The 14,063-nt window shown below is 42.0% G+C and overlaps 1 protein-coding gene across 2 annotated transcripts in view; it reads right to left on the reverse strand.

Moving 5' to 3' along the window:
- Positions 1-14,063, reverse strand: part of SNTG1 (syntrophin gamma 1) — a 135,566-nt gene that overhangs the window by 64,222 nt on the left and 57,281 nt on the right. For both annotated transcript variants that reach the window (XM_065903334.1, XM_065903333.1), the window contains exons 9-10: positions 13,794-13,924; positions 4,866-4,995 (exon numbers count right to left, since the gene is read on the reverse strand). In XM_065903334.1, the coding sequence (XP_065759406.1) occupies positions 4,866-4,995; positions 13,794-13,924 (261 nt within the window). The remainder of the gene's footprint in view (positions 1-4,865; positions 4,996-13,793; positions 13,925-14,063) is intronic.

Below are 14,063 nucleotides of genomic sequence, written 5' to 3' on the forward strand. Positions count from 1 at the left end.
ACTCTTGAGACCCCATGGACTATAGCCCACCAGGATCTTCTGTCCATGGGATTCTCCAGCAAGAATACTGAGTGGACTGCCATTTCCTTCTCCAGGGGATCTTCCCGACCCAAGGATTGAACCTGCATGTCCTGCATTGGCAGGTGGATTCTTTCACTGCTGAGCCACCAGGGAGCCCCCTAGACACCTATATTAAGGTACAATTAGTGAATTAGCAACGTTTTCACTGGCTAATATGCCAGAAATTCATAGGGCACTATTACATTAATGATGCATTTTAAATGATGTGCATTTTAAATAATACTCTATTCATTAATTTTCATTAACCAAATAGCAAAATATCTATTAGTCCATTATATGTAGGTGATTTCAGAATATAATTACTGTCATAGGAAAATGCTCAGGATTATATGTTAACTGAACAAAGGTTAATACCATCTACACAAGAAGATGGTCATTTTATTTTATGTATGTAAATGAAAGCATGCAGTGTCCTGGCCGTGGGCTGGATTACAGGCACTGGGCCCTGGGTTTCAGGCGTGTGGGGGTGTTTGATCGGCCCGTGTTGGTCACAGGTGAAGAGGGCAGGTTCTATCATTGTGGAGTCGTTTAGTCAGGCTTCCTACAGAGGGGACACACAGTGTTTATAGTGAGAGCCCAGCCTGGACCTTCAGGACGCCTGCAGCCACCTCTGCTCCCTCAAGCTTGGCTTCTGAGAAACATTCATCAAACAATAGCAAACTGAAAGTGATGGCTGTATGATTTCTGCTGGACCTTCGTCTGCACTGAGCTCACCGTGTGCCTCCTCTTCCACAGGACACCTGGTGCTGAGTGGGAGCATCTCCCCCCGCCCCCCAGGACTGATTAGAGACCTCAGTGAATCTCTGGAAGCAGGCGGTCCCCAGGAGGCGAGGGTCACAGGTGAAGGGAGGGGCCTGGTGCAGGGAACAAGCATTGGCTGGTGAGTGGTCCACGTGTCTGAGCTGCTCAGGCTTCTCGCAACACGTTGTCCATGGTTCACCAGGGCCCATGAAGGGAAATGCACTTTCCCTTCAGGGCCCATGTGCTCACTGGGTGTCCAGTGGTTCATCTAGTGAGCAGGTTCTCTGCCGGCTGATATCATCTGCCCCTTGACGTGCACTGGACAGTGTGTGTTCCCCCACACACTCTTGTGGGGTCTCCAACAGCTCTGGGCCCAGGAGGGTCAGCCTCTGAAGGTCAGCCTCAGCAGGGCAGGAGAAGGGTGGGTGGGTCGGGGCAAGGCCCTGGGCACTCCCTGGAGGCTTCGAGGCCCCTGGAACATGGGAGACTGGGGAGTTCGGGCTGGAAGAAAGGAGAAAGACTGAGGCCCAAAGGGGAGGAACTAAGGCCAGCCAGGCAGAGTCCGGCTGGCTAGGGGGCAGCTCCTTGGAAACTGCCCAGGAAAACTGACCATTTGCTTATGACTGCGACTGTCAGTTAACATCAAAGCAAAGGGTCTGGATAGTGCAGGGAAATTACCAGCTAATTTTTTTTCCAATATAAAAATTTGTTGGAACTTCCCTAGTGTTTCAGTGGTTGGGACTTTGCCCTCTAATGCAGGGGGTGTGGGTTCAATCCCTGGTGGGGGAGCTAAGATCCCACATGCCTTTTGGGCAAAAAAACAGAACATAAAACAGAAGCAATATCGTTAACAAATTCAATGAAGACTTAACAAATGGTTCACATCAAAAAAATCTTTAAATAAAAAAAAATTGTTTAAAAGCCTTTTTTTTTGATGAGTAACTTTCTACCAGATAAAGTAGGTTAGTTATTTTATTGAAATCCCCCCAACACAACTTGCCAAAATAAACTCTAATCATGTAAAAAGCACAGTACGATTAAGAAAATGCACTCATGGTGTAATGCTAGACTTCCCCTTGCTTTTATCCTGACTTGACTACTGTCCCTGCCCTGTCTGATCCCACACCATGGCCCACATCGGGTTGATGCCTGCATGACTGAAGTTCGTATTTGATGTGTGAGGAGAAACAACGGTGAAAACCAGGCACTGCACAAAAGTGCATCCAAGGACTCAGGGATGCCAGCTGCTACAGAAGGAAGAAAACGTCTCCCTCAATGACACCACGCCTGTCAGAATCTCACTCTGCAACCTCTGATCACAGCTTCAGGCCTTTCTGGTAAATCTCCTTTCTGTTAGGCTTTATTTTGTTATGACTTTCAATTCACCTACGAGCTTTGTTGAGTCTTTCTAAGGCGGCAGACACAATAGAAGTTTTTCCTTCAGTTCTTCACAACCAACAGTTTTATGGAAAAAAATTCTCTTTTCAGCTTGCAAGTGTTTGCCATCTAAAATAGCAGAACTCTATGGATTAAACGTGACTCCCAAATGACTCTTTTTTTGGTTCCTGCAGGTAAATGGGTAAAATATAAGAAGATGGTTGAAATGCAGCCTGCAGGAACTCAAATGACTGATGAGATGTGTGTGTGTGTGTGCGCGCGCGTGCACGCACACGTGTGTGTGTATGTATGTGTATATGTGTGAATCCTGAAGGACTGTGATCATCCCACGAAAATCACAGGGCTGCTGGTTATTCATGCAGTTTTTTAAGATTAATATGTTTTAAGTATTAAACAATGTAGTAAATACTGTCAATTATCTGACTCAAAAGCCATTTACAGTCTTTTCTTCTTGGTCATCCCACCATAAACAGTACAAAAGGTAGAGCCTAGCCACCCATCCCCAGAATTGTCATGGGGCTCAGTCAGGAGGAGAAGTGAGCATTATTAGTCTAGTAAAGAGTTTCTGGAAAATTTTATCTTATCTTGATAAAAGGGGAGAGATGTAGCTGGCACTACATATCCTTCTTCCCTTACTTTCCTGTTCTGAACACTGAAGTGATGTTTGGAACTGTTGCAACCCTTCTGTGGTCATGAGGCAGCAAACTCAAGATAAAAGCCAACTCTCTAAGAGTAGTGGGTAATAGTAGCAATAATATGTGTAGACAGAGGATGGGTCTGGGTGGATGGTAGCTTCCAAGAAACGCTGCCATCCATGACTCTCTTCATTTGGGGAAAAAACCCACTATTTACTCCTTTGGGGTCTCTCTAACTTGTTACTGAGAGCATTCTCATTGATAAAAACATTTGGGGAAGAAAGTCTATTCTTTTCTTATAATGAAATACTATTATGTATTTTGAAAATATCACATGTGCAACCATACATCCTCATTTACTAACACTGATTTTCAGTGAACCTTTAAGAATAAGAAGCATATTGCATAAATATTTGTATTTATCTATATGCAAACACACACACAGAAGTGATACACTTCAAGTACCACATTCCATTCTGATAAAGGGAACACATGCATAGGACATATGTGGAAGAATTTAGGCCAGAAGAGTTTCCTTTGTGTTAACAGGTAACCTTAGTAGAAATGTCACATGAAATTCTCTCTGCTTATCAATTGGAATCTATTTCAGTGCTGGAGCAGTAAAAAGTTATGGGAAAGGTGAGATTTATGAAATGCTGACTGAGAGAGAGAACTGCCTTTTATTTGCTTCCCTCTGTCTCTTTTAAAGATGAGGGACTGAGGGGGTAGGTCTTTGGTTGCCAGAAATCAGAGCTGCTTAATGGTCTAGTCACCACTAGACATTTATTTTAGCTCAGCTTGTCCTGTGTGATTCACATTCTGGTATTCACATGGCCATCCTTCAGAAGATGGAGAATCTCAAATGACAACTGGACAAAACAGAGATGTGCAGCGTCACACACAATGAGTGAATCTATACAGCCATTTATCAGCAGTTTTGGATTAAATCATGAAATTTAGAGTGCTGCTGAAGAAAGGAGAAGTGCAACTGTTTCAGCATCATTTCAGGGCCAGAATGGCTGAAGCACTTCTTCATTTAGCCCTCGCAGGACTGAGGCTAACAGCATTAATTTAAGCTGAAGAGCTTGAAGTCCAGCTCAGAGCTGGTGCAGGGAGACCTGGGCTCCACACTGAGTCCCCTGACACTGCAGCCCAGCTTCTCCTCTGGCAAAAATATCACTGCAAAGGCAATCGGCTTGAATCCCCTTTGCCTGATCACAGGAGAGTGTGTTTGAAGTTATACTTCCATGGGTCCTTTCAAGGTCCCTCCATGGGTCCTCCTTCATATCCATCCTGTCCTTCTCCCTCTCCTGTATGTGATATTCACAGACTTCTAGCCATATCACTGAGGCTGTGAGAAGCACATACCCTCCCTTGCCCCCGAAGACAGTCTCTGTACAAGTGCTTTACCTCAGCAGTTATTGCACAATTTTTCTTGTGATATTATTACAAGTGAGTTATTCTTAAAGGATCTAGGGGCTCAAATAATATTGCAGGCTGCTTTGCAAGTGGACAAACTAGTAAACATACAGATGTACAGATATATAGGTAGACAAATGCATATATAAACATGGATTATAGACACTGATGGATGGATGATATATATAGACAGACTGTATAGAGATATGAAATGAAGGTAGATAGATGCATATATACATATATAAAAATATAGGTAGATGATATATCTGTACATATATACAGATATAGATATTTAGTGCTTACATGTTAAATATCTATTTTCAGTTATTTAACTATGTAGATGTTACAATGTTTGTGAATGGAAACTTTGGTGTAAATACTCTTGTACTGATACACTGGACTAAAACACTCAAGATAGAGTGGCTTTCTTTGAGCAAGTATAATCCACTTTAAGAATAGCTCTTATGGTGAGTGTGCAGTGGTCCATTTCTAGCAGAATACCAAACAGCTGATGGAGTTAACTTGTGTACTGAAGAGGGTCACTGAGGCAGGCGGGGGAGCTTTCCCAGCATTCCTGGAACCACTACTTACATTGTGCTTTGTGAGGCTGGAAATGTTGGTGGCTATTGCTTGCAGCCACTCCCCGCAGTCCTCCGCGGAGAGGCACTGAATGACCCCACTGCAGACCCCGTCCACGGCGGTGACTTGGAAGGCGTTCTGCCTGCGGAGACGTCAGAGCAAATCAGACCAAGACATCATCTCGTGTGTCTGTGTGCAACTTGAGATAGCTGTCTGCTCAAAAGCTCTTCTTGCAGACCACATAAATGCAGCTCCAAATTCCTCTTTCCTTATATCTTTTAAAAAATCTGTTATTCAGAAAGAGAAATTAATGAAACAATACCATTCACCATTGCAGCAAAAAGAATAAAATACTTAGGAATATATCTACCTAAAGAAACAAAAGACCTATACACAGAAAACTATAAAACACTGATGAAAGAAATCAAAGGGGACACAAACAGATGGAGAAATATACCATATTCATGGATTGGAAGAATCAATATTGTCAAAATGGCTATACTACCCAAAGCAATCTATAGATTCAATGCAATTCCTATCAAGCTACCAAAGGTGTTTTTCACAGATCTAGAACAAATAATTTCACAATTTGTATGGAAATACAAAAAACCTCGAATAGCCAAAGCAATCTTGAGAAAGAAGAATGGAACTGGAGGAATCAACCTGCCTGACTTCAGGCTTTACTACAAAGTCACAGTCATCAAGACAGTATGGTACTGGCACAAAGACAGAAATATAGATCAATGGAACAGAATAGAAAGCCCAGAGATAAATCCACACACCTATGGACACCTTATCTTCGACAAAAGAGGTAAGAATATACAATGGAAAAAAGACAACCTCTTTAACAAGTGGTGCTGGGAAAACTGGTCAACCACTTGTAAAAGAATGAAACTAGAACACTTTCTAACACCATACACAAAAATGAACTCAAAATGGATTAAAGATCTAAATGTAAGATCAGAGACTATAAAACTCCTAGAGGAGATCATAGGCAAAATACTCTCCGACATAAATCACAGCAGGATCCTCTATGACCCACCTCCCAGAATATTGGAAATAACAGCAAAAATAAACAAATGGGATCTAATTAAACTTAAAAGCTTTTGCACAAAGGAAACTATAAGCAAGGTGAAAAGACAGCCTGCAGATTGGGAGAAAATAATAGCAAACGAAGCAACAGACAAAGGATTAATCTCAAAAATATACAAGCAACACCTGCAGCTCAATTCCAGAAAAATAAATGACCCAATCAAAAAATGGGCCAAAGAACTAAACAGACCTTTCTCCAAAGAAGACATACAGATGGCTAACAAACACATGAAAAGATGCTCAACATCACTCATTATCAGAGAAATGCAAATCAAAACCACAATAAGGTACCATTACATGCAAGTCAGGATGGCTGCTATCCAAAAGTCTACAAGCAACAAATGCTGGAGAGGAGGTGTGAAGAAAGGGGAACCCTTTTACACTGTTGGTGGGAATGCAAACTAGTACAGCTGCTATGGAGAACAGTGTGGAGATTTCTTAAAAAACTGGAAATAGAACTGCCATATGACCCAGCAATACCACTTCTGGGCAGACACACTGAGGAAACCAGATCTGAAAGAGACACATGTACCTCAGTGTTCATCACAGCACTGTTTATAATAGCCAAGACATGGAAGCAACCTAGATGCCCATCAGCAGACGAATGGATAAGGAAGCTGTGGTACATATACATCATGGAATATTACTCAGCCATTAAAAAGAATGCATTTGAATCAGTTCTAATGAGATGGATGAAACTGGAGCCCATCATACAGAGTGAAGTAAGCCAGAAAGATAAAGACCAATACAGTACACTAACACATATATATGGAATTTAGAAAGATGGTAATGATAACCCTATATTCAAAACAGAAAAAGAAACACAGATATACAGAACAGACTTTTGGACTCTGTGGGAGAAGGTGAGGGTGGGATGTTTCAAGAGAACAGCATCGAAACATGTATATTATCTAGGGTGAAACAGATCACCAGCCCAGGCTGGATGCATGAGACAAGTGCTCAGGCCTGGTGCACTGGGAAGACCCAGAGGAATCGGGTGGAGAGGGAGGTGGGAGGGGGGATCGGGATGGGGAATACATGTAAATCCATGGCTGATTCATGTCAATGTATGACAAAAGCCAATACAATATTGTAAAGTAATTAATCTCCAACTAATAAAAATAAATGGAAAAAAAATCTGTTATTAACATTGAACACTAAAGATGAACCTAGCTTTCCAGGTGGCATTAGTGGTAAAGAACCTGCTTGCCAAGGCAGGAGCCACAAGAGACATGGGTTTGATCCCTGGGTTGGGAAGATCCCCTGGAGGAGGGCATGCAACCCACTTCAGTACTCATGCCTGGAGAATCCCATGGACAGAGGAACCTGATGGGCTACAGTCCACAGTGTTGCAAAGTGTTGGACATGACTAAGCAATTTAGCACACATGCATACAAATATGAACTCAGATGACACACAATTTTGAATTACTCAAAGCATCTTGAGACACAGATAAGTTTGGAGAAACTTGGAGATGTACAATATATTATGTAAATGGAAGCATGTCAAAGACATTTGAGAGGAATTCTCCCTGTTCCCTGCATATCACAAAGTTATGCATAGATGTTTATCTATTATTTTGGCAATCATCACCTCTTGACATTTTTTAGTGCATTTCTGATGGAAAGATCACGCGAAAACCCCGCACCCAGATACTGAGCATCATTTAAAACTCTCAGGCTGTCATGAGCTGAAGCACTTTCTCAGCTCTTCATCCAGCTGTCTGTCTTCTCAGGGATGGTTTTGGACAAGGGTCCATAGCTTTTCATGTCTAAATATTCACGCTGTAAATTTATGTGGATGTTTGCATTTCAATAACAACCACTCTCTCCTTAAAAGTGCTATGGCCAGCCTGAATATCTCTATTGTCTTTTATTGAGTTTTTGTTGTTGTTAGAGGAAATTAAATAATGCCATCCTAAATTGTTTACAAAAGTGCTGTAGAGTTTAAAGCAGCTTTCCGCAGCTTTAATTACTTACTTTTATTTTTCTGTTTCAAGTTCTTGCATGTTTCAATATAAGTTTAATGGAGAGGAATAGATAAAAATCCCAAAATGAATGGAAAGTAGCCAAATGCCTCATGCTTGAAAATTACTCTGTGGTGCAACACAATACACTTCAGAAAATGCACAAACTATCTATAAATCCCAGCCAGTTTTGAAGCAATAGACAAATGATGTAGTTCAGCATTCAAAAGGCTATGTAAATAGTGTACATTTATATGTTTTTTCTCCAATTAAATTGCTTTTTTGTCTCTTCTGAATTTTGTTAAGTAGGTGTTTGTGGATATTGCACATATTTCAATTTCAAAAATAAAGACACTCCAGCCAGGAATTATCTGGCCTGGCTTCATCATGAGGCTGATGTCTCTCTCCTGTCCCACGAGACTGGTCCAGACCTCATAACCGGACATGCTCCAGAGACTTCCACACTGAAGGCCCTTTGCATCCACATTATTAGTATTTTTAGAGACACTTGTTCTGATAAAGTTGACCAAGAACTTTCAACTGATTATGGGAAAGTGTTCAAACATTCTTTTTTATTTGCTCTGAAAAACACATGAAAAGTCTGAGAGGCGGCAACTATTGTCTGTCTCTTTGAAAACATGTTCTTTTGAATTTGTGACAAGAAAAAATATGCACAGCACAAAAAGAATATTGTAACTTCATGTGACTTTCTCAACTTTAATTTTTATATTCACTAGTAAGTAAGACATTTAGGATATGCAGACAGAAGCTCAACTATCCATGGAAAATGAGAACTAATTTGAGCTAGCAACAATGATTCTTTCTGCTTCTGATTATCATAACTGTTGCTTCATGTACTGTAAATTAAAGCATGTCTTGAACATATTTGTCCTCTCTGCTGTAAATGAATCATGGCAGCTGGGTATTTTTAGCTGATTAGAGTTGATGCACTTAGAGGAAACCCACAGCCCATGCACATGGCACACAGTCTCCACAGTCATTTGCAAGGACTAGCCTTTATAAATCCAGGCTTATACACTGATATATTTCAATTTTACATTCTGTTTCCACTTTTCAGGTTATTTGTTGGAAGCCCTTTCATGAATATAAGTGGAATATATCAACAGTTTTTTGATTACATAAAACCTCTTACAAAGTAAACAGGTCATCAAGATGTTAGCCTGGGCCCTGTTTCTACTTCTGCTACTGAATAAATAAGAGCACTGACACATTAGTCCAACTTAGTTGTGCCCCAATTTCCCCTAACAGAGAATGAGGAAAACATACTTTACAGATTCAACAAATATTTATGGAGGAACTGATGGGACCCAAATCCTCTCACTGATCACTGAAGTGCTGAGAAAGAACTGCCAACATGTGGCCTTGAGGTGATATTTAAGAGAGTTTGGTGAGCATGTGTCACCCAGCACTTAGCCAGAGCCCCAAGGCTGTGGGGATATTTGTGCTTCTAGAAAATGGAATTATTTGGATCAAGATAATTAGTAATTATTTAAAAAAGGAAGAAAGAAAAACAAAACTTCTTTTTCTCAGCTTGTTTGATCATATACTCTCTGAAATCGGTACACTACACTACCCACTAAGTAGGGCTTCCCAGGTGGTGCTAGTAGTAAAGAACCTGCCTCCCAATGCAGGAGACATAGGAGATGCAGTTCGATCCCTGGGTCCAGAAGATCCCCTGGAGGAGGGCATGGAAACCTACTCCAGTGTTCTTGCCTGGAGAATCCCAAGGACAGAGGAGCCAGGCAGGCTGCCATCCATGGGGTTGCAAAGAGTTAGACAAAGCTGAAGTGACTTAGCATACACACGCACCTGCTAAGTTAGCATTGAGGTATTGAGAAATATGAAAATTTAACAACATTTGTAGTAGTCTTGAGGATTCCTAGGTTAAATTACGATTCTTTGTACACACACACACACACACACACACACACACAAACACACACACACACACTTGCCCCCCCCCCCCAAAAAAAAGCCCACAGTGATAAGATTACAGTTAGATAATTTGAACTTTTTTCCACTTTCCACTCAATAGTGTTTTCTATTTTTCTAATGATTCCTGATCACTACTCTGGCAACAAAAGTTATTCTCAAATGTTGCTAAATCTCAAAGTAGTTTTTTTTTTCATTTAATCTACAAATTTATTCTTCCCTTGCATGAAAAATTCATAAATAACTATTGATATGCATATACATCAATATGTACAATTCTTATTTACACAGTTAGTACTTCATGTTTGCGTTCATTGTTCATCACGTGCCACATGTAGGCACATGCAGGAGAAGTTTACTTTGAGAGGAGTGAGGAGGAGAAGGTGGTGGTGGAGGAGCATTGCAAGCAGGAGGAGGGAGAGTTGCAGAGACATTCTGAGTGGCTGGACGGCCTTGTCCAGGAGAGGGTTAGCAGGACTGTGAAAAAGCAGGCAGAGTTGGACAGGGCAGGAGAGTGAATATCACGGAAGGAGCTTCAAGTCTATGGGAACTGCGGCTGAACCTCCATGGAGGACCCCATGGTCAGATTTGTGTGCACTAGGTTGATTGTGTCAGATGAGGTAGGATGGCTGGCAAATACAAGCTGATGCGGGACTGAAATGCACATGTGTGAGTGGGAGAGAAGATAAACATTAGCTCAAGGATGTTACAAAGGCTGTGGGCTTCCTGTAAAGGAAAATGAGGCAGCAGGGTCTGGGGTCCACCCGGATGGATGGCTTATATTGGGGGACAGGAGACAAAGCACACCCTTTAGACAGGAGGTGATTTCCTCCTAAAACAAACAGCAGCAGCATGAAGGCATGGTGGGTTTAGAGGAATGGAGGCTGTGTGGAAATTAATCTGTTTCTCAGTCTATTCAGGATTTCTATTCTATGGTTAATACAATGAAACACTTTCTTCTCCTTAATAACCTTCCCATTCTAATCTCCTGACACTGTAACGTTCTGCAATATTATATTTCAGGATTGAACTGAAACACATATTTCCAAGTCATTACTATACAATGAACATAAACTGTCTTATTATTGATGAAATGTTATGATGTTTTAACTCATATTTACACAATAGATATGACAGGAACACAACTTTGTTGCAATTAAATATGAGAGGTATTATATCAGCAAAGTTAAAATTATGGGCCTTGAAAAAACCAACCAACACATAACGTCCTGGGTTTTGATCCAAGTTCAACAATTTTGTATATTTGTCATCATGGGCCACTAATTTATCTTTTCTCTTTTATTTCCCTCACTGTCTCAACTGCCACTGGCTCATGACCTCCTTCAGGGAAAGCAGTAAACACAACACCTTCCATATAGACATTAAATCGATATTTATTGAGTGAATGAGTGAACAATAAATTAGCTCTTGAATCTGAATTGCTGTGCAATCCACTCAGAAGAGTGTTGTGTTTATAACTGCTTATTACTGTCATAGTCACTGAGTGTAATTAATTCAACTGCTAAAAGCTGTTGATGTGTTGAGGTGTCATAAAAATAAAAATGGAAGAAGTCATCTAGATTCATACAATTTCCTTTGCCTCATAAATTTCTTTAGCTAAACATTTCTACATCATTTAACTACATAAGATTTTTAAAGTAAAAACAAAAAGAACAAATATACACACTAAAAATACCATTAATAGAAATATTTTAAACTTCTTAAAGCAGAAAACAAATAGATCCAAAGGAAACAAATAAACAGAAACAGAAAGATTAAAAGTAGGGCATATTTGAATAACAATTATCTGAAAACAAAAAAAAATATCTTGAGGAATTTAAGATACATACATAATTCAACCTTGAATATTCACTGGAAGGACTAATGCTGGAGGTGAATCTCTAATACTTTGACCACCTGATGCAAAGAGCCAACTCACTGGTAAAGACCCTGATGCTGGGAAAGACTGAGGGCAGAAGGAGAAGGAGGTGACAGAGGATGAAATCGTTGAACGGCATTGGTGACTCAGTGGACATGAGTTTGAGCGAACTCTGGGAGATGGCGAAGGACAGGGAAGCCTGGCATGCTGCAGTTCATAGAGTTGCAAAGAGTTGGACACGACTCAGCGACTGAACAACAACAATATAATTCAAATATTTTCAGAAATATGCACAAAGATAAGAAAGAAAAGAATTAGTTAAGGTGTTTTAAGTTTCTAGAATTTCCTGAAAGAGGTAAAATTAATAAGTTGTACTGGTGGTGGTTTAGTCGCTAAGTCGTGTTCGACTCTTGTGACCCCATGGACTATAGCCCACCAGGCTCCCCTGTTCATGAGGTTCTCCAGGCAAGAATATTGGAGTGGGCTGCCATTTCCTTCTCCAGAATAAATTACATTAAACACTAATAAATCGTGCATGGTGGTCTGAGTGTTGGTGCCACACCTCCTAGGCACATTTTGAAATCCTAGTGACCAACATGTTGGTGCCAAGAGGAGATGCTGAAGCCACGAGGGTCAAGGCCTCATGCACACGGTCAGTTATTCATAAAAGAGGCTCCAGAGTGACCCCTGGCCCCACCCCAAGGGAGGACAGAGGAGAAGACAGCAGGCACAAACTAGAAGCGGTCTTCGTCAAAGAACTTGAGGACTCAGCCATGACCTGGATGCCTTAAACGAAGGCTTCCAGCACCCAGAGCTGTGAGAAACCATTTCTGTTGTTTGCTGTGAGTACTGGGGCTTCCCAGGTGGCACAGTGGTAAAGCACCCACCTGCCAAGGCAGGAGACACAGGTTAGATCCATGGGCTGGGAAGATCCCCTGGAGGAGGAAATGGCAAACCGCTCCAGTATTCTTGCCTGGAGAATCCCAGGGACAGAGAAGCCTGGTGGGGCAACAATCTATGAGGTCGCAAAAGAGTCTGACACGACTAAGTGACTAGAGAACAACAACTGCTATTATTATCTGCCATATTTTGTCACAGCAGCCTGGAAGGACTAAGACATATGGTGTAATGTCTAGACAATAACTAAAACCAAATAAAAGGTGTATATATAGTGATATAATAGAGGCAATATTAACATTTTAAATATTTAATTACTTTGAAAATTAAAAATAAGTTAAAAAAACTAGCGTGTTGATACAAACAACTTTTTTCTGGAATATATGCAAAACTCTCAAATCTCAACAGTAAAAAATAAAAAGGTAAAAATATGTAAGTAAAGCCAATTACCAAATGATCAAGAAACAAAGGCATATTTCACCAAAGAGGATTTCCTGTGATAAATATTCAGGTGGAAAGATGCTCAACATCATTAGGACACACAAGTTCAGGTCATGTGACACAGTGTAACTACATCTTACATCCATAGGAAGGCTAAAGTGGAAGATGGCAGCAACTCTGATCTGAGTCTGCAGCTGCTGGGCTGAGCGAGGTGACCCGAGGAGTGGCTGCTGGACTCTCTACCCCTTTCCCACACTGACCGCTCTGGTTCATAGGGCCCTCAGGCCCCACTCTACCTGTGCCCCCCAAGATGGGGTGAGGTGGTGGGCGCGGGCTGACTGCCCGCAGCTTCCCCTCCATCCCTGCCACTGTGAGTAGGTTCCACGGAGAGCTGGGCGTTCACCATCACCTGCAGCAACAGCACAGTGTCCGCCGCCCCAGCCTTCCACCCTCCCTGGGGGCAGCAAGGCCGGCCCAACCACCGAGTGGAGGCCCCACGTGGGGGACGGCCACGGGGGTGGAACTGGTGTCTGAGGGTTCCCAGGCTAGGTCAGCCGGGCTGAGAAGCGAGCCAAGCCCACGCCCACCATATGCACTGCGGAGTGTTTGCTACGTGACCCTCTTCCCACTATTGGAAGCACACCGAACAGGGAATCACAGCCCCATCACCAGGCAGACTCCATGCCTCGCCATCGGCGCCGGTGGAACTCACCGGCTCAGGTCGGTCCCGGGCAGGTACTGGGAGAACCGAGAGTGCAGCAGCGGGATGAGCCTCAGGTCGCACCACCGCTTCTCCCACCGCAGCCCCGGGGACGCGGGCCACGATGAGCAGGACAGCGTGTCCTGAAAGGAAAACAGACTTTTCAGCGTCGTGGCCACAAACCCCTTCCACAATAGGGCTATTTCCCCCTAAGTAATCCAAAGACAGGGACAGAATTCCATGGGATATCCATATTCACTGACAATGAAATTACATTTTCTA

The sequence above is a fragment of the Muntiacus reevesi genome, chromosome 12, assembly GCF_963930625.1.
Source record: "Muntiacus reevesi chromosome 12, mMunRee1.1, whole genome shotgun sequence".
Lineage (NCBI taxonomy): Eukaryota > Metazoa > Chordata > Mammalia > Artiodactyla > Cervidae > Muntiacus > Muntiacus reevesi.